At 36.9% G+C, this 26597-nt stretch overlaps 2 protein-coding genes across 10 annotated transcripts in view; both read right to left on the bottom strand.

Moving 5' to 3' along the window:
* Positions 1-8043, bottom strand: part of stau1 (staufen double-stranded RNA binding protein 1) — a 13410-nt gene extending 5367 nt beyond the window's left edge. For both annotated transcript variants that reach the window (XM_016458581.1, XM_016458582.1), the window contains exons 1-9: positions 7852-8043; positions 6417-6757; positions 5079-5200; positions 4825-4993; positions 3033-3183; positions 2737-2908; positions 2497-2592; positions 2156-2368; positions 175-318 (exon numbers count right to left, since the gene is read on the bottom strand). In XM_016458581.1, coding sequence (XP_016314067.1) covers positions 175-318; positions 2156-2368; positions 2497-2592; positions 2737-2908; positions 3033-3183; positions 4825-4993; positions 5079-5200; positions 6417-6606 — 1257 coding nt within the window. In that variant the 5' untranslated portion in view covers positions 6607-6757; positions 7852-8043. The remainder of the gene's footprint in view (positions 1-174; positions 319-2155; positions 2369-2496; positions 2593-2736; positions 2909-3032; positions 3184-4824; positions 4994-5078; positions 5201-6416; positions 6758-7851) is intronic.
* A 158-nt stretch (positions 8044-8201) lies between these two features.
* pbrm1l (polybromo 1, like) lies at positions 8202-23571 on the bottom strand. Of its 8 annotated transcripts, none has more exons than XM_016458555.1 (30): positions 23237-23570; positions 22532-22677; positions 22324-22421; positions 21477-21624; positions 21132-21284; positions 20905-21021; positions 20748-20816; positions 20145-20243; positions 19971-20056; positions 19808-19899; positions 19483-19690; positions 19243-19384; positions 18952-19034; positions 18566-18845; positions 17911-18016; positions 17158-17821; positions 15957-16168; positions 15605-15799; positions 15299-15456; positions 14842-15084; positions 14610-14755; positions 14342-14499; positions 13615-13798; positions 13249-13456; positions 12751-12949; positions 11474-11641; positions 10863-11027; positions 10225-10292; positions 9936-10140; positions 8202-9028 (listed from the first exon to the last, which is right to left on the bottom strand). In XM_016458555.1, the coding sequence occupies exons 2-30, from the start codon at positions 22664-22666 to the stop codon at positions 8865-8867; spliced, it is 4953 nt and encodes a 1650-aa protein (XP_016314041.1). In that variant the 5' UTR covers positions 22667-22677; positions 23237-23570; the 3' UTR covers positions 8202-8864. The 8 variants fall into 8 exon arrangements, with proteins under 8 accessions (XP_016314041.1, XP_016314040.1, XP_016314043.1 ...); XM_016458554.1 differs by having other exon boundaries at positions 23448-23570; XM_016458557.1 differs by having other exon boundaries at positions 11558-11641; positions 23448-23570.
* Between the last annotated feature and the right edge of the window lie 3026 nt (positions 23572-26597).

The following is a 26597-nucleotide window of genomic DNA, read 5'->3' as shown; positions in this document are numbered from 1 at the left end:
ATGGGGGGGGGGGGGACACATTACTTTTTCAGGGAACATTTCTGACAAGAAGCAATTTTGCAGGTTGTACAAGAAAATGGTGGGCAGAAGAAGAGCATGACCTTCACACAAAATGTGCACTGAACTATTATAAAAATGCTGAGTCAGAGAACAGTCTTCTCTCTGATGGAGTACCTGCATGACAAACTCCCTGCGTCGAGGCAGTCCTCTCTCCGTCACTAAAGTGTACTCAGGCTCTTTTTCTTTCTTAGCCTGCTGGATCTGAGCCAGTCTGCTGATGGGGTTCATGCCCTGACCGTATTCAGGGCTGGTCTGCAGCTGAGAGCAGGGGCAAGATTCATTAAGGGAAAAAAAATGTTTTTAACACTTTATCAGAGCATTTAGATTGAGAATCTGATGAAAGGAGTAATTTGACATTCAATGAATGGACTGAGAAAAAAAAAAAGAAGTGTTGGTCTGTGTTGGTATCATCACTCATTTCCATTACTTAATATCAATTAAGTTATAAATATGTCAGTTACACTGTCAAGTTTGCCTTGATATTAAAAGGAAGTCACCTCTATATACACTACCTTTCAAATGTTTTGGGTCAGTAAGACTTTAAATAAATTAATAAATAAAAAATAATATTTAATAATTAAAAAAAAACATTATTTAGCAATGGTGCATTAAATTAATGTATCACAGTTTCTACAAAAATATTAAGCAACACAAATGTTTTTGACATTAATAATAATAATAACAATAGTTTCTTGAGCATCCAATTAGCATATTATAATGATTTCTGAAGGATCATGTGAAACTGAAAGGTGAAAATTCAGCTTTGACATCACAGGAACAAATTATATTTTAAAATATAAAAACAGAAGAGAGTTATTTTAAATGGTAAAAAAATGCAATATTACTGTTTTACTGTATTTTTGTTCAAATAAATTTGCCTGGTGAGCATGAAACTTTTTTCAAAAACTCATACTAACCCCAAACTATTGAACAGTAGTATATATACGGAGCAGAACATATTGACAATATAAACAATACAATGATAACAAATAATATGTACACAAAATGAACACTACATAACACAAATATTTACACAAAATCACATATATATTTAAATAATATTTAAATATTTTAAGAAATAGACAATTAATTATTCATCCAATGAATTATCCATCAAGGATAATATAGGATAGATTTTGGACTAAAACAGAGCACTATGTTTGACTATATATGACTGTTTGCTATTTGGCTAATCCAGCACAATTATGTAATCGCTAAATGAGATATAATGAATGCAATCACTAAAAAAGATGATTCACTTCCCAGGCTGAACTATTATTAGCAAAGTTTCTGAGTTTTTGAATCAGCATAACACTCTAGCCATCAAACTATTATTGTAGGTCAAAATTTGATAAACAGATAAATACGGTGGTTAAGTCCTGCTTTTTTCAGCTTCGACTTCTAGCGAAAGTAAAACCTATTTTGTCTAGTAAAAATTTTGAAAAAGTAATTCATGCTTTCATTACATCTAGATTAGACTACTGCATCTCGCTGTATTTTGGGATTGGTCAGTCAGCCCTATCCCGCTTGCAGATAGTTCAAAATGCAGCTGCAAGGCTTTTAACGAGTACCAAAAAACGGGATCATATTACACCAGTTTTACGTTCTCTGCACTGGTTGCCTGTGCGCTATAGAGTTCATTTTAAAATTCTTCTCTTAGTGTTTAAATCATTAAATGGCTTGGCCCCTGCTTATTTATCTGATTTATTGACTGAACATCAGCCCCTCTTGTCTCTCCGGTCGTCCAACCAGAGATTATTATGCATCCCAAAGTCGAAGCTTAAATGCAGGGGTGACCGCGCTTTCTCAGTTGCTGCCCCTAGATTGTGGAATGCTCTGCCCCACTGTATTAGATCTGCACCTTCACTATCTGTTTTTAAATCCATGTTGAAAACCTACCTTTTTGACTTGGCGTTTTATCAATGAGAACTTTCTACTGTACTGTTTCTTTTAGTAATTATTTTGTATTGTCTTATTGAAATGTTTTTATTGTGCAGCACATTGGTCAACCCACAGTTGTGTTTAATAGTGCTATATAAATAAAACTGACATTGACATTGAAAAACTAACCCAGCCAGTCTAAGTTATCTTCTACCTTAATAATGGACTTGCTTTTCTTTTTAATACGTAGTGGTATCATGTCAGTGACAGGTAGTTGAGGCAGTTTGCGGAGCTCCTCCAGGACAGCGATGGCAGCTAGTTTCTTGGCGATCTTCTTGCTTTTGCCTTCACCCTCCCCTGAAAACTCACCCACAGTTACCCTCACCACAAAACTCTTCATGTGGGGAGGCCCAGTCTCTTTTAGCACCTGTATATAGTGAGGAAAGTTAAAGAAAAGTCAACAATTGTTCTACCTGCATGATCAAGAAATTTTGCTTAATTATAACGTGCATTTTTATATACTTGTAACCTATGCATGATGGGATCACGAAATACCTCGAAATTCACAGGCATGCTGCGCTTCAGTGCAATCTCAAACACTTGGCTGATCTCTGATTTGTTAAGGTTTTCTTGTACTGGCTCTTCGTTCATCTACAGGATGAACATGACATGTATTTTCAGTCATGATTTAATAATACAGATTAGATCAATGTATTTTGCTTGTATTTTCTAGACTAAATTCAAGATTTAATCTACTGATAGCCCATTCATCACGTTAGTAGTATGAACTCTCACCTCAGCTAGTTGCTGGATTATTGGCTCATTCTGCAGATATTTGATAGCTTTAGCCGCAGCGTCATGTTTGGCTGCTTGACGCGTGCGGCCCTTGCCGTGGAATTGTTGTCCACCGATAGACAGCTCCATATGATACAGTACTGGCCCCACAGGAGGAAATGGGTAGTAATAACTGATCAAGAGAAGAAAAGCAAAACAGTATATAATATAATCCATTACATTTAGTCACTCTCATATATGAGAGTATATATCATAAGCCAAAATCTTAATTATAGATTAAAATAGAGAGTGCATACTGCTGCATGGAGCGTGCATAAGGGCCTGGTGCTCTGATGTTGTAGTTGAATGCTGGTCTCATCCCCTGGTAGGCATCTATAGGTTTGTAGATGGGCTTCTTGCCCAACTTCATACAAAGTGCATTAAGCTCCACAGTGTGGGTTACATTATCTGCATGAGAGAGAAACATGTCAAACAGCTGATTGCACTGCTAACATTCATGAGGTTCAACCTATTACTGTAAACAGATTAATATTGTAAAATATTACTGCAGTTTAAAGTAGCCTTTTTCTATTTTAATATGCAATTTATTCCTGCGATGAAAAGCTGACTTTTCAGCTCCTTTACTCCAATCTTCAGTCAGTACGTTTACATGGACAACATCACTCCGATTTTAATACAATTAAGACAATACTCGGATTAAGAATCTACCATGTAAACAGAGATTTTTGCTTACCTTAATCCGACTAAATTCATAATCGAAGTAAACACTATTCGAATTAAGACGTGTGGAATAAAATGAAACACCCAAAACTGTACATGGCATCATCACGAAGACGAACTATGTTTTATACGTGAAATTCCGGAGGGGACGTCGGATGGCAACGTACTGACATGTGCCATTAATCGAACTATGTACTATAACATGTAAAACGGGAACATGAAAGGAATATTCTAAAAGCAACTCATGTAAACACCTTAATCATAATATTGTCTTATTTAGAATAAGGTAAATAATTAGATTACTGATGTCCATGTAAACGTAGTCAGTGTCACATGACCCTTCAGAAATCAGTCTAATATGCTGATTTGGCGCTCAAGAAACATTATCAATGTTATTGCAGTGAGCAAAACATTTGTATTTATTAACCTCTGTTAGTTAATAAAAACACAACTGATCATTGTTAGTTCATTTTAGCTCGAGTACATTAAATAATATTAACATGTACAACTTTTGATTTTAATCACGCATAAGTAAATGTTCAAATTAACATTGATTAATTAATGCTTTTTAAAGTATTTTTCATTGTTAATTCATGTTAACTAAGGAATTTACTAAAGTTAACAAGTGAAAACTTAATGTAAAGCATAACCTAAAAATCCTCTGTAACCCTGTAACTGTCTTTACCATCACTTTTGATGATAAAGATGATGTTTATTTTTACATTTAAAGGAACAGTTCACCCAAAATTAAAAAATCTAGTATCAACTACTCACCATGTATGAAAGTAACTCATGTGACTGCACATTTAAAGTTTTAAAAGCAGATGAAGGAAATGCTGTTTCTGGACAGTTCAGTTCCAACCCTGCTCCAACACACCTGCCTGTAATTTTCAAGTAATCCTGAACATCTTTGTTAAGATGGTTCAGGTGTGTTTGATTAGGGCTCAACTCTGCATGACACTAGTTATTCCTTCTCTACAGCATACAGACTTCTTTTACAAATTTCTTTTGCCTTTTTAGGGTTCAACCGCCCTATTCTATAGAATCCAGGTTCTGCCACTGAATAAAAAAAAAAAAAAAAAGGTAATTGTGTTTTTATTTCACAATTCTGGCATTTTTCTTACAATTGCAAGTTTATCTCTCACAATTCTAACTTTTGTCCTTGCAATTGCAGAAAAGTCAGAATTGCAACTGATAACAGATATACACTGATATAGTCAGTTATCAGAAAAAACTGAGAGATTACCTTTTTTAATTTTTTTATTCTGCGGTGGAAACAAGCTTTCATACAATTCAGTTTTGATAATGTGGGGATGAGAAAATTTTTTTTTTATTTATTAATAAGATAAAGGGAAAAATTGGACGTACACTCTGAGCCCTTGTAGATCCCACCTGGATGGCGGGGGCTTCTGTGACTGGGTTTGGGGAGAGTGGTTTGGGCGAGAGCACATGTTGCTGCTGAGTGCTGGGCTTTTTTGATACTGGTCCCCTCTGCATCCCAGTGCTGATCCCCCAGAGTTAACCGCACTGAGAAAATCTGAACACACAACATCAGAAAGTTCAGGCAGGCGGGAAGAGACAGTTTTGTGCGTTTGTGTATAAAACAAACCTCCAAGTCTTACCTTGGAGTGGGCTGGTCCTTGTTCACCGAGTAGCTTGTATTCAGGTTGGATCTTATTGTAACGGGCTAACTCGTTTACCAAACACATAGGGGTCTTCTCTTTAGGGTTTGCCATGTTAGATACTAGAGGACAACATTAAAAGATTAAATCAAGAAGGAAACATTTTAAAACTCAGAGAAATAATTTTTGTTATCAGGGCATAACCAGGCCCAGATTATTCAAAAGTTTAGGGTCAGTAATTTTTTTTTAATGTTTTTGAAAAGTCTTTTATGCTCACCAAGGCTGCATTTATTTGATAAAAATACATTAAACAGTAGCAGTGTGAAATATTATTACAATTTAAAATAAACAATATAATTAAAAATGTAATTTATTCCTCTGATGGCAAAGCTGAATTTTTTAGCAGTCATTACTCCTGTCTTCAGCATCACATGATCCTTCAGAAATCATTTTAATATGCTGATTTGCTGCTCAAGAAACATTTCTTATTACCATCAATGTTGATAACAGTTGTGCTGCTTAATATTTTGGTGAACATTAAGTTAAAAAGAACAGCATTTATTTAAAATATAAATATTTTGTAATATTATAAATATCTTTACTGCAACTTTTGATTAATAATATGCATCCTAGCTGAAAAAAAAAAATTCTTAAAAAAAAAAAAAGTACCTATCTCAAACTTTTTAACAGTACCATTCATTTTTTCCAGCATGTTTGAGATAAAAAAGACAATTTTTATACCGCTGTTATCAGATTTATTGTCAATTTTGTAACTGATATTAAAAACAGCTGTGCTGCTTAATATTTTTGGTGAACAGAAAAAGAGTATTTATTTAAAATAGACATTTTTGGGTAACCCTGGTGTCCTTGTTACACATTACATGTACTTACTACTATAATATCAATAAATTATGCATAATTACAAGCAAGTAACCTTAAGCCAAACCCTAATCCTAACCATATAGTAAGTAGGTGTAGTTAATTAATATTACTCAGTACTTAAATGTATAATTACACTGTAACAAGGACACCTTAAAATAAAGTGTAACCATCTTCTGTATTACTGTCAAATTTGATAAATGTTATGCATTCTTGCTGAATAAAAATATTACTTTCTTTCAAAAATAAAACAAATCTTACAGACTACACATTTTGAATGGTAGTGTATATATTTTCAGCATGTTCTGAGATAAAAAGGCAAATTTTATACCACTGTTGTCAGATTTTATTGCTGAATTGAAATGTTAAAAAATTTCCATGAGATTTCTATATGGGCCTGGGCATAATTGAATATTTAAAATGTACAAACTGTCAAGTCCTATATAATGCATCACCCACCTGTGGGGTTGCAGAAGGGCGTGGCGGAGGCGGAAGGCAGGGCGGAGTTTCGGAGCGGGTGACTGGCACTCTCCGAGGGTAAAGGACCGGCGGCGCAGGGAATGCTGAACCCGGGTTGGGGTGGGGCCAGCTGTAAAGGGGCAGCACTGGGTGCAGGGTTGCCAGGTGCCTGGAACTGAAGCTGTGACATTCTGATTGGCTGGTAGGAAGGTGGGTTGTTTGAATGACCAGGTATAGACTTTGCAGTCAGGTAGGAAGAGAACTTCACGAAGAAGGGTTGTATGAAAGAGAAAGCGATACAGTGAGGGTTTGTAGAATGAAGGACGACTGCAAAGCTTTACCTGCAAGAGAGGAAAAATTCAAAGGATTGTAATTATCTCCCAATAATATGTCTTATTAAGATCATATTAAAAGCTAATCAAAGCTCTGCAGTTTTTATTGTGGTGGGCTGAACCTATAATGCAATGTAATACAATGACGATTGAGAGATGTACAAATAAATACAAAAATTTCCTCAAAATCATGATGGAACATTTTAATTGAATTTTCCTAAAAACTATTATGCATGGATAATCAAGTAAACTTAAGTTGCTTTAGTGCAGTAAATTTTCGCTTTGAAATATTACTAAGAATATAAAAAGTTATTCTTACGTTTAGTTCATAAACATTATTAACGACAGACCGTGTACCACGAACTAAAGGTGGACATTTTTATACTAAGATCATTTTACTTGCTAAAACATTCACGTGTCAATCAGACGACTTAAGGCAGCAAGGTTTTGATCATTTCGAGAATTCAAAAGCCTTAAAACTGATAAAGCCTACAGGATTTATGGGGTTAATGTAATGATGCCAAATGTCAAAATGGAAAAACATCATATTACAGTAACATCGCATCAAGCTCTTATTGGCTGACAATTCCTGGAAACCTGTTTAACAGCACAAGATCAAAAGACATCGTCCTTGCAAAAAAGTTGTGGCAAAATGAAACGTCAGGCAGTGTCATTTAGTTTAAACCGATTATTTTACAAATTAACATTAGCACAGTTTGAACATATTTATTTAGTATGTACAATATTATCTGACCTACTGCATTTCAGCATGCACTGTCAACTGATTTTTTTTTTTTTACATTTAAAAGAAAAAACGAACGCACAAGCTGGAAATATGGACAGAAAAATAAATATCAGCTGTCAAGACTCCTCCTAGCCTTACACAAGTATCAAAGCCAGCGATATACACAACGTACTAGAGCTATAAATATAAAAAGCATGGCGTTAACCAATCACCCCAGTTTCTATAATGTTACGTGCGTTTTTCGTGAAAAGCCGCTATGACAATATGCGATAAAATCCATTGAAATCAATATGAATGGCTCGAGCTAACACACTAGCAGCTCGCGCATCTCCACAAAAGCCGGCTGAATAAAGCTCACCTCCGTTTATTTCTCTCCGTTTGTGATTTACTCCATGAGTTACGATGTTCAAGTGTAGTGTCTGTTCGGTTTCGTCCTGTTTTAAGGGGTTCTGGACTGGTTTAGTATGAAAATACGGGAAGAGGTAGAGAGGGTGAGTGTAGACAGGGCAAACACTAAAGAGAATAGACCGATATTTTCCGCCCCTGCCAGGAAATGACATCACGCCAGTCATTTGTGGGGTAAAAATTATGAAAAAATGGGTTTTAATAATTGATTCCTACATTAAATTACAATTCAGCCTTTTAATTAGTCGTATTTAAACATAATCTGCATCTGCAGAGGTTTGTGGCGTGGTTAGGCGGGCCTTATGTTACAGTGGTGTGGTGGGTGGAGGGGCTGGTAACCCAATCCTCTCACAAACATGTTTTGGACATACTTGAAGCACACTTTATCCATTTGAAATGCTGTTTATTGGTGAAATTTAGACAATTTTTCATTCTTAATGCAACTGTGTTCAAGCATTTCTCACGGGCTTTTTTTTTTTTTTGTAGGTACACATTGAAAAAATAAAATTACATTATCATTAAAATAGAGAGGAACTTATCAGCTTATTTTGCCTCTGTATAAAAAAGAAAATATATTTGTAAACTGCTACTGTGTTTTTTTACAACTTTTGAAGCCTAGAGTGGCCATAGCCAGATAACTTTGTGAGGATTGGTGATGTTTAATATAAAAATTATGTGGTTCAACATCATAAATGCAACCAAAATTCATTTAAAGTAACAAAGTGACATTTCAAATCCATGTCAGTAGTTATAAATTGATGCATGAGTGACTTAATTCCAGTGCGTCATATGTACCTAAATGTGGCTAAAACATTTATTTCTCACACAAATACACACACAACTAGGAGATTATTGCTGAAGCATTTCCGACAGTACATAATACTTTATCACATTGTGATAGGAAAGATTTGGTAGGAGAAGGCTTGCATAAATTAGAGTCCTGAGAGTTGGGGATAAAACAAAGGTTTAAAGGTTGTACGCCTGTCGGATATTGAGCGTGTCGTTCATCATCAGATCTCGGAGTCGCCATAATGCGTCGGCCATCGTGGTGTGAGCGCCCTTGCTTTTCAGCCAGTGAGTAGGGAGACGGCTCTCCTGCTCCCTGGTGAGCCGGCAGTCTTTTCTTTGTGCTGAAGGAATGAAAATTAGAAAGAAAACCTTTTTAAAACATGCATCATTTGGGACAAGGCCACTAAAACGGAGCAGCAAAATGGGTCATTCAGAGATGTTTTGGCTGCAACATCACAGAAGTCATTTACATACAGAAGACTTAATGGTGCAGCCATTTTTATGAAAACAATCCTTTTATATATATGTGTGTGTGTGTGTGTGTGTGTGTGTGTAGCATTTAAAGTACAAATGCTACAGAAGTGTTTTATAAGGAAATATCATAAAACACTTGCTTTAACAATAAAAATAATTTTGCAATTATTTAGTATATACTACTTTTCAAAAGTTTGGTGTCTGTAACATATTTAAATGTTTTTGAAAGAAGTCTCTTAATTCACCAAGGCTGCATTTATTTGATCAAACATACAGTAAAAACAGTAATACTGTGAAATATTATTGCAATTTAAAACAACCATTTTCTAATTCAACATTTTAAAATGTAATTTGTTAATCTGAAGCCAAAGCTAAATTCTTAGCAGCCATTAGTTTAGTCTTCAGTGTCACATGATCCTTCAGAAATCATTCTAATATGGTGACTTTGTGCTCAAGAAAAATGTCTTACTATCATCAATGTTGAAAACAGCTGTGCTGTTTAATATTTTCAAAAAACCATAAAACATTCAAAAGAACAGCATTCATTTGAAACAGAAATCTTAAGTATTCTTAAAGAAATTTTTATATTCTTATATGTCTTTACTGTCACTTTTGATCAATCTAGTGCATACTTGCTGAATAAAAGTATTAATTTTGGTCAAATTAAGATAAACCTAACTGACCTCAAACTTCTGAACATTACTGTAACTGTATATAACTTTAAAAGGAATACATAAAACTCTCATATGCAATTCGCATGCAAATCATCTTTACCCTTAAGGCTCTGGTCCCACTTGCTAATAGTGGAGGATTCTGCACTCAGGCCCTCAATGTACTTCAAATAAGCTTCTGAATGCAGAAGACGCTGAGGTTTTGGAGGCGGGGCCACAAAAATAGGCGGGGTTGGCTGCTGCTGGCCTGGTTGACCTTGACCTGGATATGGTGGTGGAGCTTGCTGTCCTGGCCCATATCCACCCATCTGAGAACACAAAGTAAAGACAGAGATGACAATCTGTATCTGCTTTAGCGTCACCACTGAAAGCTGCATGAACATGTTCTTCACCTGCATGCCATAATGGTTTCCAGGACCAGGACTTCCAGCCATGCCGTTCATTCCTGGGCCCATCACACCTGAGTAGGAAAGCAAAAACAGTTTAAATCTCAACTCCAACAGATAATGTTGCAAATAATGTGCACCGACTGAATAAATAAATATTGTTTACATAAATGTGTGTTACATTTTCCCCAAGCAAGTGGTGTTTTTATAAAACAATGATTCAGTGAAGTCAGTCAGTGGAAATGTGGAAGTGCACATCATGTGTAGAAAATAGATTAAGAAAGTGTGAGGTGAGATATTGAGAAAAAAGCATGTTAGTGGTGTTGTGTGAATATTCCCACTCTATGAATTAGTTACAACTAAAATTAGACCATGCAGAAATACAGATATTATCTAGTTATAAAAAGCATTTCTTCATTCACTAAAATAATGTACAAACAATCAGCTCTGTTTCAAAACCATATAAAGCTGCCTTGCTGTCCAGGCAGCTCACTAGTTTTTGGAACAAAGCCATGATTTCAAACCGAGAGAAAGAGGGGAGGGAAAAAAAAACAGATTTATTATTATTTTTTTTTATTTATTTGGATTGGAGCTGGTCAGAAGATCTTCAGGTGGGGTTTCTGTCTAATCGGGGTGCTTCTTACCCGGATGGGGCATACCAGGGTACCCGGCCATGCCTGGTAGAAGGTAGTGCTGGGAAGGCAGCTGGGGCACCCCCATGGGATGAGGTGGTGTGCCACCCATGCCCATCATGCCCTCAGAAGGACCCTGCATAGGCATGTAGGGCAGGCCATAATTTCCCATCATGCCTTGGGTGAGGAGGAGATAGCACAAAAAGATCCATGCATTGATGACATGCAGTTGTCTAACAAGTCATGCAACTACAAAATAACAGTCATATCAATGTCAAAGAAAGTGTACATTTTAAAATGTGGTTAATCCAGGCGTGTAAAAAAAAAAAAAAAAAAAAGAGCTCTAAATATTAACGGGTTAATAAAAAAGGTTCTCATGCAAAAAGAAAAGTGTGTGGCAATATTCAAAAACAAGACAAGACCAAAAAGTTTGCATACAAACAAAAGGCATTTAGTGAAATTAACTGAATAGTCACTAATGGGGCACACTTTTGGTACGGGGAAGATAGAGACATGATTGATGAGTTGAGGTTTCAGATGGTTTAAATAGATGAGAACTGTCGGAAGGTGCCCGGATGCTGCATCTGTCTCTTTCAGCAAGGGTGGGGGCGATTTGGCGTTACCTGGCACAGGTGGCATGGCCTGGTTTAGCATCCCCATAGCGCTTGGGGGAGGTACCACCCCCATCATTGAGCCAACTGGGGTACCTGCTCTTGGGGAAGCCTGCTGCTGCTGTTGCTGCTGAAGGACCCTCTCCCGTTCCTGCTGCTCTACCAGTTTAGCTGCCCGTTCTGTAAAAACATTGATAACTGAATTGAGGCTCTTCGGCATGTGGTTGTATTAAGCAACATTGTGAATAAGAAAAACATTTTCTATACAGATATAATGTGTTGTACATGGAGGAAAACTAATCCTGGTTACCATTGTTATTCATTTCTATAGGGAAAATGAACTGCTGGCTATTCTTAAGGAGGACAAATAATCTCCGCTGCAGACATGCAAACATTAAGATGTGAGATCCCAAATGCATCTCTTATCTCGTGACTCTTAATTGGTTGTATTCATAGCAGTGTCTTGTAAAAATGTCTTGCTTTATTTGAGAGATGACTGGATATTTATCATAATGGAATATTTTACCTTGAAGTGAATATTTGCTGAAAATGTACTAATCCTAATACTTCTTTTCGATTTGAATAAATTTAGCAACAGGTGCCATAGAGTTCAAACACTTGATCATCACAGTAATTCACAAGTAATCAACAACAAATCAACATCATTTACTGTCTTGTGAAGTGAAAATCTGTGTGTGTGTGTGTGTGTGTGTGTGTGTGTGTGTTTGTGTGCGCAAGTAACAAATCCATCATTAAGGCATTTTAAGGCATTCAAACCATCACTTCCAGCCAAAATACTATAATAATGCTTCCTCCAGTGAAAGAGTCCATCCCCTATTTTCCTCTCATATCAAAACCCATGGACATATTTGTTTAGAACCGTTTTGGACTGTTTTCACTCGTAAACGGTGCTTGACCTGTGCGAGAAAGCAATGTAATGGATAGTGGACTTGTATTTTAGCCAGAAGCAATGGTTTGAAGTTAAAGACATCTTAATGACGCATTTGTTTATTATAAACATGCCGCTTTTCACTTCAAAATATGTTAACTGATGGACTGGAGTGGTGTGGATTACTTGTGGATTATTGTGATGTTTTTATCAGCTGTTTGAACTCATTCTGACGGCACCCATTCTCTGCAAAGGATCCATTGGTGAGCAAGTGATACAATACTAAATTTCTCCAAATCTGTTCCAATGAAGAAACAAGCTCACCAACATCTTGAATCACGTGAGGTGAACGAAAGTAATCAGGGCTAGAGCAACTTCTCAGGAAGGGTTGAGAACGTACCTTCATATTCCACCTTCTTAGAAGCTTCCAGGTTCCTCCATTCTGTGCCCACCAGTCGGCTTAGCTCTCCAAAGGAGAAATCAGGGTGACGAGCCTTAATAATAGCCCTCACTTCACTGCTAAACAGGATGTAGCCACTCATGTTGATCTTACGCTTGGCTCCTTCCTTTTTGGACATACCCTTAATCTTTGGCGTGGACTGTGCATAGCAAACAGGGGTGTAAAGAAAAAGTCAGCTACTGTTAAATATGAAAAAACTATGGAGAATAAAAGTTGATCAACTTAAACCTAGACAGTTGAAGATTTATATATGGATATCAATGGATTTCTGATAGCAATAACTATGTAATATATTTATTCATGTTTCATTGTTTCATTTTTGCTAAAAAACTGCTTATGATGCACACATAATTGGAAAATAATTCATATCTGAATATTCTTGTGCATGTAAAACTGGACAGGATGGGTAATGACTGATTTCTTGGGAGACTGGAGTACCTGTGGTGGTGTATAAGGCATATCCATGTCACTTGTTGTGGATGCCTGACTGGGTGGCATTGAGGGCGTCGCTGCTGCTTCATCGTCATCTTCGTCCAGGTCATCCATATCTTCATCCAGATCTTCCATGTCTGCAAACTTAGCCTCTAGCTCCTCAATCTTCTTATCCAGCAGTGGAGATGGCACCTTCTGGGGCACGATGGGTTTTCTGAAAATTAAATTACAGCATCAGTTAAGTCGCTAAACCCACTCAACCATTTCGAGCCTTAGTTTGAAGTCTGGCACATTAATTATTAATAAAAGCAATAAGGCTCTGGCTGTAACACATATTGCCCACTAAAAGTAAGGTAGGAAAGTAAAAAGCACCTAAAGTAGAAGATCTCGTCATCAACGACCTTGGCTGAGAGGGAGAAGCGTTTCAAGGCTTTAAACTTCTTCATCTGCTTTTCACTCTCAATGTAGCGACTTTCAAACAAGAGAATGTCTTCTTCTGGACATTCAGTTGGTCTGCAGGACAGGAAGTCCTTAAAAGAGGAGACCACACATTTCCCTGTGAAAAGAAAGGGAAAGGCTTAAAATATGGTCCATAGTAAGTTTTCAAACAGAGTCAGTTTTTTTTTTTTCAAATACAAGGTAGGGAACCGAAGAAGAGAACAGATGAATTAAAATGAAAATGTTCAAGCACTTAATCAGCTGTAAAAATCCCATTTGTGGGAATACGGTCTTTTAAGTTTCAACATGATACATTTGCTACTGGATCTGCAATAATTTATTTCATTTGGCGGCTTTTTGTTCTTACTCGAGCCAAGTGATACCGCACCGATTCAATTATGCATTCAGGGTTCTGTGGTGGCTAGTTTTATACTATAAAATCACTGCAAGCTTCCGCAAGTAGTAGGTCTTAATTGTATTTCCAGTGTTAATGATCCCAAAGGCAACATGTGCATTTGACAAGAATGGTAGGCAAAATTTCTTTATCACAGCTTGAACACCCACAGTTTGGTTGGTTGTGGGTTGTGGATGGATAGCAAACTGATATGAAAACTAGGATTTTATTACAATTACATTGAATTTATTCACTCAGTGCCCATACCTAAGATGCAGGTCATAGGACAGTTCTCCTCCATGCTGCTGAGGAACACCTCACGTTTGTAAAACATCTTTGTTGGCTCATGTTCCGTTTCCTCAGGGTGGATGAAAATGGGTCCAAAGAAGAATGCTGCTCCATCCCGCAACCACATCTTCTCGATTCTGTCCATATCAACCATAACAACTCAGACTAATGCTGTAGGCTTATATTACTATCAATTGTGTACTTTTATAATAAGTTATTGGGGTAAAATAAGCACGATTTTGCCCACCTGCCAACTCGTGGTCGCACCAGCCTGTGGGAGCGTATGTAGACACAGTCGCCCAGTTTAAGCCACATGTCATTGTAGTGGAGCTGTTCATAGTACTGGCATCCTGGCTCCCCATTGGCCACTTCAACTGGAACGTCTTCTCGCTCCTGTAATGAGTGCAAGAGAATATTACATGCTTAATTTAATTTACGAAAACAAGAAATGTACTCAAAATCAATCATTTCCTTTATACCTTCTCGATGAAGCCACCACTCTCCGCATCAGGAAGATCAGCCGCTTTGTCTTTTGCACTGACAAACATGGAGGCAACTCTGACTACGGGTAACGGAACCTCTCGAGAGACTAGCTTGACAGAGCTTGGCGGCATGGACCATATTTTGATCTTCTTGAAGGTTTTGGTCCTGGCAGTGTAGCGGGTTTCACAGACATAGACGTCTTCGGGTCTAAAGCCTTCTGGTTGCAACTTAAAATACTCCTAAAACAACAATCCCACATTCAAGAGAATTAAATGCAAAATTCCTCAAGAGCCTGTGAGGAACATATTGAAACGAAAGTAAATTTAATAAGATATATATCATTAAGGTTACTTTCATTGCAACACACAGCCTCTCGTGGCTTATGGCTTTATTTTGTGAACCTCTTGGTCATATAAATGTATTATTTAAACATATTTGCCTCATGTTACTCACCTTTACAAACAACACAACACATTTCCCCAAGATCTTACTGAAAGGAACACGGTTGTAGTAGTCACTCTTGAATACCTCCTTCTCCAGAAACTTGCGGGTTGCCAAATGGAAAGTTTCCCCTGGACGATAAAACCAACATCCGTACATCCACTGCTCACCTGCAGTCAACAAACACATCCAATTGTTAATACAAGAAAATGGAAATATAAAAAAATATATACATTTGACAAATGGAGGTGATACGTCAACAAAAAAGCAATAGAGCATTTAGCAACGACAATAAAGAAAAAGTGAGAATGTGCGCACCAGCTTCATCCTTCCAGAGTTTCTCAATGCAGACAATGTGAGGTTGCAAATTTGCTTCTGAAGGCTGAACATACACACAATCTCCCACGCTGTAGGTGTTGTTCTCAAAGTTGCAGTCCTGACTATATGAGCTTTGAGGACCTGACGGCCACTGGCTTCCTGCAGCACCCTCTGCTTTGTCCTCTTCTGGAAGAACTATTAGTCATAAAAGCAAAGTGCACATTATTACACTTCTGTAAGAGACAGTCATTATAGCAGCAAGACTTTAAAGGGTATCCCAAGGTGTTACATAACTTTAAAAATGCTAGAAGCAACAGCAAAGCAATTTCTGAAAACATCAAGAGCAAAGAACCTTTTCTGTCTTCTTCCCGTTTCAGCCGGTCTTCCTCAGTTTCTTGGGGCAGTTTCTCTCGCTTCTCTTGATCTATGTCGGCATGCAGATGTTTGGATGTGTAGCTCAGTGCTGGGGTCAGCAAGATTTCACCATTCTTGCACAGCTCGTCACGGATCTTCACAAAGAAATGCTGCAACTCCACAGAATCTTCAAAGATCTCAGAATCTGTCCTGGAAACGCACAACAGCTGTAATGAATTCTCAGATTACCGGTCCTAAACTTGATTTCTATTCATGTTGACTCTACCATCAAACTTCACTCTGTTAGACTTGAATGGAGCTTAAAGGAATTATTCATGAAGTTCTTTTCATCATTCACTCACTCTCGTGTCATTCCAAAATCTGTAAATCTTTTTCCCCCATGGGACTATTGCTATTATGTTGCCAAATAATGCCAGAATATTGTGGCTATGTCAGAGAGTTCAATGCAAAGCATTTTATTAAGTCTGACAAGTTAAACTACAGGATTATATTTGATACACTTTCACAGACTGCATGCATTTTAAATACTTTAAAGTCACATTTCAAGTTTTAAAATAATATTGTTACGGATTACATCTATTTAGAAAATATTTTAAAAAAATGGCAATAATTTGCATATTGAATATCTATAATAGTCATTCAGTTGTGTTAAACAATCACTTTTTTCTTTTACTATACCTACTCTAAACATCATGAAAAACACTCTTCGGATAATTATTGTTTTATATACATTATATATATATATTTGAATTTAAAATTTTAGAAAACAGATTTTATTTAACCATTATCTGATTTTCCATACTTATCCTGACCTGGAAATGACAAAAAATCTAAAAGTTGGCTCAAATAGGAAAAGACTAAAAGTTCCTACTTTTCCGTACCGCACAGGAACCCTAATAAAATATGGAAAACATTTTTAAAAAGCATCAAAAACATCTCATAAAAGTGGTCCAATATGCTAAATTGTGGAATGAGGTTTGAGAAAGACACAACGAGGGGAAGAGAAAACACTGGCACATAAGAACACGTCATAAGGAGCCTTTTGTGGTGTTTTTTTCTGTCATTTTTAAAGCCTAAATCCATTCCTGTTCATTTTATAGAAAGTGGCATCTTTTAAATTCCAGTTTCTTTAATGGTGACAAGAATAGCTAATTTTCACACTCTTCCCTGCTGCTTACCTGTTGAGACGTCTTGCTTTCTCCAGCACCTCAAACACATGCTCCTGGAACACATCCAGTCTCCGATAGCGGCCATGATCCACATTATTACGAATAATATCTAAAGTGAGGGGCGGGTCCTCTGGATTAGAGGGATCGATGGCGGGAACCTCTGCCAAAGAGTCACTATAGCAGCGGCCTTCGTCATCCTGGTGGCCCATCATCGAAACGAAGAGGTTCCTGATGAGCTCACGCACGAGAGAAGCAACCGACAAAACCCCCAGTCCACCTTCATCTCCCTCCTCTTCATCCTCAATTTGTCGACGGGCTTCCAGGAAGGCTCGATGGAGCAGCAGTGCATCTCGGTATATCAGAGACTCTGGCTCGTTGTAGGTGCAGGCGTTGTTGAACATAAGGATAAAATCTTCTGCTAACGAGTCAACATCTTGATAACGTCCCTGTACCATGTAGCTGCGTATACGTTCCATGTCAATAGGACGCTTAATGGCGGCATAATAGTCAGGCAGCTCAGAACGCGATGGAAGACGCAGAAAAACGGTGCTGAGACGTCTGCCACGATTGTCTGTGAAGTTGCGCACTGCTTCGTAGAGATCAGTAAGCTTCTGCTGGAGTGGGGTGGTCTGGGTGCGGGCCTTTTTAGGGGAGGCAGCAACTCCACTACGGCCTAGAAAAAAGAAAGGAATTTAATCTAAAATTTGTTTCTTTATTAGTGCATTAAAGTGTCCAATTTTAGCCCAAAAAAAAAAAACATACGAAGCTTGAGTTTGGGAGAGCCCATGTCATCTTCCTCAGGAGGAGGGCCAAGCTCCTTCTGTTTATCCTTAACTATCTTCTCCAAGATGTTTGCATCATTATAAACCTGCAGGTAAAAAAAATGTAATGGCAAGCACAAATTTCAAATTAGGTCTTTTCAATTTTAGACACTATATTCGGGTTTGAACCCACACAATTAAATATTGAAGAAATATTATTTCTGAATGAAAGGTTCCTTTAACACCGCTGTAAATCATCATAGACATACTTGTAAAAGATAAGAATGAGCCTCACATGATCCTTCAGAAATCATTCTAATATACTGATTTGATGCACAATAAACATTTCATATTATTATTCTCAACATTAAAAAAACTTTTTAATGCTAAATATTTTTTTGTGGAAACTGACATTTTTCAGGATTCTTTAAACAATAGAAAGTTCAAAAGCACAGCATTTATGGGATTTTTTTTTTTTTGCAACATTATAAATGTCTTTGTCATTACATTTTTGTCTTTTTGATCAATTTAATGCCTCCATGCTGAACAAAAATATTAATTTCTTTAAAGAAAATTTTTTTTTTACTGACCCCAAACTTTTGAACAGTACTGTATTACAATTTAGCATTCAGCTTGAGTAAAGTAATGATGCTCACCTGAGATCCCTCCTCATTATAGTGGCGGGCATTGCGAAACATTAGCTTAATGTCATCCATAAGTGCTTCCTCATTGTTATAACGCTCAGTGCGGATATTGTTCTCGATGGTACGCAGGTCCATTGGGTCTTGGATGATCTGGTAATAGTCTGGGTAACCCTTCTTAGAGGGCTTCACCATGAAGAGATCACAGAGGCGCCGTCCAGTGCCTGCCTCACGTGCCTCAGTCACTGCAGCATACAACATCTTCATTCGGTTTTTCTTGGTATTCTTCTTGTGGCTTTAAGGACCAGATAATGGCAGCATTAAAATTTTTTTAAAACATATTACTGACTGCAAGTCATATGGGTAAAAAAAGAATGAGCGTGACATCATTTAAAAATTACCTTTTCCTTTTACTACTTCCCAAGTCAGAATTTGCAGTAGAGACATCTCCTTCATCGTCATCTCGAACCTCTCTTTTCTTTTGCTAGAACACACATTCAACCAAAAAAACAACAACCCTTTTTTCTCATTTCCCTGAAACACTAGGACATTCTTGCAGTAGGTTTCTCAGTAGGTTTTGGAGAAGACCTTTTGTTCTTAAACTTTTTAATTTTTGTACTGGGAGCCAAAAGATTTTCGTTGTACACCTGTACAATGACAATAAACACATTCTAATTCTAAAGCAGACTGACCTGCATTATTTGCTGTAACCTCTGAGCACGCTTGTATATGGTGGAGTTGGGCATGTTGTAGCGTTTAGCATTCTCAATCATTAACGTGAGGTCAGCCTCAATCTGCTCGATTCCTTCATAATCCCCATTCTTAATTTTATCCCTATAAAGAATAGAAAATATGGAAAGAGTGCGTAAATGTTGACTGCTTTCAAACATCACGATTCAAATCAGCAGATATATCACGTGGGTTATCCACACCTGATCTGTTGAAGGGAGATGGGGTTTTTGATCTGATGGTAGTAGTCTGGGTATTCTCTTCGTGCGGGCAGTTGGAGGAAGGGTTCAGCGAGAAGCAGCCCCTGAACACTTCGGGCTCCTCGCACTGACTGGTACAACAAGAAGATTGGGTCACTTGCACTGAGACCGCAATCTGCCTCCGATTCTCCAGTGTCATAACGTACAGTGCCTGAGACAAAGTATAAGGACAGACAAATGTATTTTTGAATAAGAGTCAAGAGTGGCAGACTCTTTCAAATGGATTGCTATAGAGTTATCTTGGACAAAGGGAACTGTGGATATGTACCTGTCAGAATAGAGTCTTCATCACTTTCGGATCCAGCCTGAAGAGCCATAGTGATGGCAGACAGCCGGTCACCCTGAGCAGACCTCCGATTTCTAGCAAAACACAGCATGTTAGACTAAAAGATGCAACTTCAAAGCAAACAGTTGAGGAAAAGAAGAAATACCTGATGCGGAGGCTAGATTTAGTGGGTTCAGCCTGCTCAATCTCAGTCCTTCTCTGGGCAAATACCTTCTTAATTGTGTTTGCATCCTTTACAAAGACAAAAATGTGTTTACGTTGTATACAAGGAGTTAAAAGTTTAGGATGAATAAACAACAAGGGTATAAAGTGCACAAACCTTGAAAACTTGTGACCCTGGTTCATTGTACATTTTGGCATTTTTTGTCAAAATATCAACGTCCTTGGCCATGGCACTGATGGATTTGTAATGTCCTGCCTAAAAACAGAACAAATTATTACTACTATTCACCTTATTTTGCAACACAGGAAGTAAACCATTTAATGTCGATGTGAGAGATTCCTGACTCATTGGGCAAGTAACTAGAAGAATAAAGTGAAGTAAACAGCAAAACTATTTGCGCTACAAATCAGCATGTTCCTAATTACGATAATAAATGTAAAAAAATATATATGATAACAAATACCAGTTTGCAATATCAAGCAGCATAACGGACTGTTTTTGTACAGCTAAAATAAATAAATGAATGCAGCTGACACTGGATGCCTTGCACATAAATTACAAATATAATTATTATAAAACTCTTGCTAAGTAAATAATGGGCATCATTATTACGAACAATTACACGTGATATATATATATATATTACATCAGCCTTTGACAGTATTGTCACGGTTCAAATGATTATAACAGCTCCAAATACACACCACTACACATTTTGATTGCTATAGTCCGCTAGCATATTTTCAAAGCACCACATACCTGTATCCTCTGAGCCACAGTGCGCAGATCTATTGGTTCTTTTATTACGGCATAATAGTCTGGATAATGCTGGAAAGGAAAGAATGTGGATGGGAAAAGTCAGTTTTAATTAAAGTAATAAACAGGTCATGATTATCCACACTGCAAAATGACCAACCAATTTGGAGGGAAGTTTTTGGAATAGCTCACTAACAAGCCTCCCTGAGGAATCAGTGCTTGATACTATGGCCTCCAAGAGCTGCTCCAGTATGGCTTTTAGATAGCTTGGTGGTCTCTGTTGGGCAAAGGTGTATAGAGGAGAAAAAATTATATCAGTCTGGATGTGCATATTAATAATAAAAACTGCATTAACACAAACAGAAAAAATCAGTCAATTGTTTTAACCTCCTCTTCCATGGAAGTACTAGGGTTTTCCGCATCTTCACCTTCCTCATCATCCTCAGCCTCCTCTCCTTCGGCTCCCTGTAGCAGTTCATTCTTGGTAGACAGGAAGACGTTCAAAAGCCTACAGGCAGCTCTGTACTCTGCACTGTCAGCCTGTTGTAAGAGACCCACAGGTGTATTAGCATTTCTGAGTTAACGGTGGCTGTGATGCTGAACAGTTTTGCTTGTGCAATAGCTATGTTGATTGCATTTATTACTAACCAGCAGTCTAAAACAACAGACAGGCTGAACTGATTCATGTGCTAGAAACTTCAATATTATGTGTAAATGCAAATGCAAACTCACTTGATAGTAAGCTTTGGCGTTATTAATAAGCAGATGAAAGTCGGCTGAGAACTGCTCTACATCCTGGTATTCCTCTGCCCTGAGCTTCTGCTGTATTTTCATCATGCCTATGGGCTGGCTTACCACTTCATAATAGTCAGGCTGATTCCTAAAACAGGAAAAATAAGAATGGAGGTTGAAGTGTAGGTTAGTGTCTGTTGCATGCATTAAACTCAGTATGGTTTTTATTTCATCACATTGTGAAATTCATTTAAAAAGAATGACACAGAACTAATAAAACTACAAGTGTGATTACTACTTTTACTTTTCTGCATGTACTATGTTATAAAATGGATAAATTAAGCCAGTGTTATTTTTGTATCAATGAGAGACTATTATTGTATTTATTAATATTGTGAATTAGAATTAATTTTTCTTTTTCCTTTTTTTTAGCAATTTAGTTTCAGTAGCAATTTTTTTAAATGTTAAATAACATTCACTGTTAATAAATGTTGCCTTGGAAACTTGCTGAAATAAATTCGTTTTTTTTACATTCTGTTATTTTAGTTAACATATAAATAAGTATAATTGTGATAACTGATGTAATATAAGTGTCATGTTTCATTAATGAATCATTTTTATACTTACAGGTAATGAAAATATTATGGTTTTAGTTATAGCTGACTATAATAACCCTGAACTACTAGACAATGAAGTAAAAGCAGCCATTAACTGTCCAGCATTCAGTTTTACGGCTTTACTCCATTTAGAAATATGTAAAATACTATGTATTAAAAAAAGAAAATGCAAGTGTGTCCAAACATTTGGCTGACAGTGTATATTTAAAAGACAAGGAATACACTCATACCTTCTCTTTGGTACACGAACAAAGAGCTCACAGATCTGTCTGCCTTGGTCATCTTTGTAATCTCTGACAGTGTTGTACAATTCATGGCACACAGCAATCTAATCAAAAGATAGTCCAAGTCAATCTGACAAGATCATTGTTATATGATCTAAACCAAACCGTGAGCTAAAGCAAGTTGTTTTGACTATACTAAATGCCATGTACTCACTTGATCAACAGAAGGAGCAGTGGAAGCTCTCCTCCTCTTCCATCCACTGACTAGGGTGGATGAGGTGGCATCATCAAAGTCTCCTCCGCTGGCACTGCTGAAGGGAGAGGTGGCTCGTCTTCTCTTAGAGCCCATTGAAATGGTACCTGTTCACCAACAAACATCCTTTTAGACTCAGGGCTTCCAGCACTAATTAATGTCTATGACTCTTCCAGTTGTATTAATAAAATGATGTAGACTCTCAGAATTATTTCATGGAGATAAATGCCATTTGTATGGCAGGTACCAATCCTTAATATCTATTCTATACATTTGCATGGTTATACTTTTTACTGAACAAATGTCACCAGTTAAACCTAAAACGACTTCACATTTGAATGCAATAAGAGTACAACATAATAAGGAACTCTTACGATAACTATCGCAGATTTTCAGGATTTAAAGATGGTATAATATGTCTGTAGATTTTGAGAATCACCATATATCATTTCAACATAATAAATGTTGTTTACAATACCTATGAGCTACTTATCATAAACAAACCACAGTTGACCTGCTTAATGGAGGACAAACGAAAGTTTGGACATTAATTAATCACCCATATAACGTTATGCATTCTTTTATACCAGCTGTTAAGTAAGCCTTTAACAGAAGCGATTATGCTTTGGACTATATGCATGTACAGTGTTATGTGGAATAGCATACTTAGCCGCGTGCTAATCTTCCGGTAAACAATCCCTAAACGCCAACAGCCAATCGACGCTCCGTGTTTCAGTCAAACAAAAGAGCGGTCTCGCGGTGTGCTCTCGTACTCACTCACTTCTCTAGTAAAGCGCACTTCGGTTTCTTATATTAATTTTGCTGCGCTTTATAAACGTATTGGGGAACAAAGGGTTTTAGAAATACGCTGACCTACCCGTATTAAAATCTCGACTTTATTGGCGCAGTTAGGAATAATCCTTCAGTAACACCACAGCGGCAACTGTTAGCCAGCAAGTAGCGTTGATAGCTAGCAAAGTCCCGCCTCCTTCGTCATACGAAACCGGAAGTACATTTAAGAAGCCTCTCCTCACTTCCGAAAATGTAGAATATTTGAAATATTGAATATTCTTTTCTCCTTACTGAAAAATTAAAACAAACGGCATTCGAGATAGGATAAACATTTACATAAGATGTTTTATTTTAAGAATAGATTCCAGAATTACAACGTAATTAAACTTAACATAGCCACACAGTCAGTTCATCTATTTTAAAGGTCTTTAAAGACAACAAAGATTACAATGAATTATGACGAAATATAGATATAAGAGCAAAGTAATGGAGCCAAATAAAGAAAAATCTATTAAACATCACAGATTTATAATTAATAATAATAATTAAAAACGCTACTTTTACAACATAAATATACTAAATAAATACTATTAACAAAATTACATATGCAATTACATGCATATAAATTACAAGTGTCATTTTTTCATTAATTAATTACTATGAGGTTCCATTTTATGAGGTTCCATTTGTGTCAAAAATGAGTCGACTGCTTTGTGCTTTGTACTATACATTTGTCTTTGTCTACAGTCATTGCCTACTTGTTCAGGTAAATCAGTATATGTTGGCGTGTATGTTGTCTGTTGACGTCGTCTTAATCTGTCGTCCTGCCTGCGTTTTCTCTGTCGTTTAATTACTGTCGTCCTTATTGTCATTTTGTTCTGTCGTCCTAACTGTCATCTTATTCTGTCGTCCTAACTGTCGTCTTGTTCTGTCATTCTTTCTGTCTTCTTTACTGTCGTCCTAACTGTCATCTTATTCTGTCGTCCTAACTGTCGTCTTGTTCTGTCATTCTTTCTGTCTTCTTTACTGTCGTCCTAACTGTCATCTTATTCTGTCGTCCTAACTGTCGTCTTGTTCTGTCATTCTTTCTGTCTTCTTTACTGTCGTCCTAACTGTCATCTTATTCTGTCGTCCTAACTGTCGTCTTGTTCTGTCATTCTTTCTGTCTTCTTTACTGTCGTCCTAACTGTCATCTTATTCTGTCGTCCTAACTGTCGTCCTAACTGTCGTCTTTACTGTCGTCCTAACTGTCATCTTATTCTGTCGTCCTTACTGTCGTCTTGTTCTGTCGTCCTAACTCACAGGACTATAGTAAATGCCTAGTGGGCAAACTGACTAAATATATTTTGCCAATGTCTCGCTTTAGACAATACTTCCAACATCTCCCTTCAGTCTGTACAGTACACAAATATTTTCATGAAAAAATTAGGCTACTGTATTTTTTTTCTTCATGTTACAAAGGTTGTAGGTTGTAGAAGACTGACTTATTACAGGTGAAATTTTGCCAATACCTGCTTTACTGGACGTACAGTGCACAAATATGTTTAGAAAAGAACTACTGTAATTCACCAAAAAGGCTTTTTCATGTTTCAAAGGTTGTAGTAATATACCTAGTTACAAAACTTATGAGTTTGCCAATATCTCCCTTAATGTATGTACAGTGCACAAATATTTTATGAAAAAATTACAGTAATTTACCAATAGGTTTTTTTTTCATGTTCTAAAGGTTGTAGTATGTTCCTAGATACAAGACTGACTTACTACGTGTGAGATTTTGCCAATACCTCCCGTCATATATGTACAGTACACAATTATTTTCATAAAAAATACTGTAGTACAACCTTTGGAACATGAAACAAAACAAAAAAAACTATTGGTAAATTACTAGTGGGCAAAACTGACTAAATATAAGACAACCTTTGGAACATAGTAAAACCCTCTTGGTGAAAAACTGTAGTTTTTTAAATTATTATTTGTGTACTGTACATACAGTAAGGGAGATATTGGCAAACTCTCACCTGTAGTAAGTCAGTCTTGTAAATAAGAAAACACTACAACCTTTTTCTAAAAATATTTGTGTACTGTACATACAGTAAGGGAGATATTGGCAAAATATCACCTGTAGTAAGCCAGTCTCATAACTAGGAATGTACTACAAGCTTTGGAACATAAAAAAACCTATTGATAAATTACTATATTTTTTTCTAAAAATATTTGTGTACTGTACATACAGTAAAGGAGGTATGAGCAAAATTTCACAAATCATAAGTCAGTCTTGTAACTGAAAATGTACTACAAAACTGCCAAAATCTCACATGTCAGTATCTAGGAACATACTACAACCTCTGGAACATGAAAAAGACCTATTGGTAAATTACTGTCATTTTTTCATAAAATATTTTGTGCACTGTTGTACATACAGTAAGGGAGATATTGGCAAACTCGTACGTTTTGTAACTAGGTACATACTACAACCTTTGGAACATGAAAAAGCCTTTTTTGGTGAATTACAGTAGTTTTTTTCCTAAACATTAATTTGAATTAATTATTGTACTTCATTTTGTACTGTGAGGTAAATTTGCAGACGGTCCCTAAAGCAGCCTAGTCGAATATGAAATGTGAAACTAACTTTACAGCGCTGATGAAGGTTATGATGACAGAACAAGACGACATTAAGCATGACAGAATAAGATGACAGTTAGGACGACAGAACAAGAAGACAGTAAAGAGGACAGAATAAGATGACAGTTAGGACGACAGTAAAGACGACAGTACGACAGAACAAGATGACTGTTAGGACGACAGTAAAGACGACAGTGAGGACGACAGAATAAGATGACAGTTAGGACGACAGAACAAGACAACAGTTAGGACGACAGTAAGGACGACAGAATAAGATGACAGTTAGGACGACACAACAAGACGACAGAACAAAATGACAATAAGGACGACAGCAATTAAACGACAGAGAAAAAGCAAGCAGGACGACAGATTAAGACAACGTCAACAGACAACATACACGCCAACATATACTGATTTACCTGAACAAGTAGGCAATGACTGTAGACACTGACAATGACTGTAGTCATTTTTGACACAAATGGAACCTCATAATTATTTGCTTAAAAACGCTGTTTTAGGCCACAAAATGAACATGCTTTAATAAACATAATTGATACATTAATTAATTAAAATAAGATTTAGATAGAAGACATAAATAAATTATATATATATA

Source organism: Sinocyclocheilus anshuiensis, unplaced genomic scaffold (genome assembly GCF_001515605.1).
Source record: "Sinocyclocheilus anshuiensis isolate Anshui unplaced genomic scaffold, SAMN03320099.WGS_v1.1 scaffold615, whole genome shotgun sequence".
NCBI lineage: Eukaryota > Metazoa > Chordata > Actinopteri > Cypriniformes > Cyprinidae > Sinocyclocheilus > Sinocyclocheilus anshuiensis.
This window is presented reverse-complemented; position numbering and strand designations above follow the sequence as displayed.

Coding starts and splice junctions, on each gene's coding strand:
- pbrm1l (XM_016458555.1), bottom strand. CDS start 22,666: ATGGGCTCTAAGAGAAGACGAGCCACCTCTCCCTTCAGCAGTGCCAGC. Junction 21,625..22,323: donor GTTCGTGTACCAAAGAGAAG/GTATGAGTGTAT, acceptor TTCCTGTTTTAG/GAATCAGCCTGACTATTATG. Junction 15,457..15,604: donor ACTCTGGAAGGATGAAGCTG/GTGCGCACATTC, acceptor TGTTGACTGCAG/GTGAGCAGTGGATGTACGGA.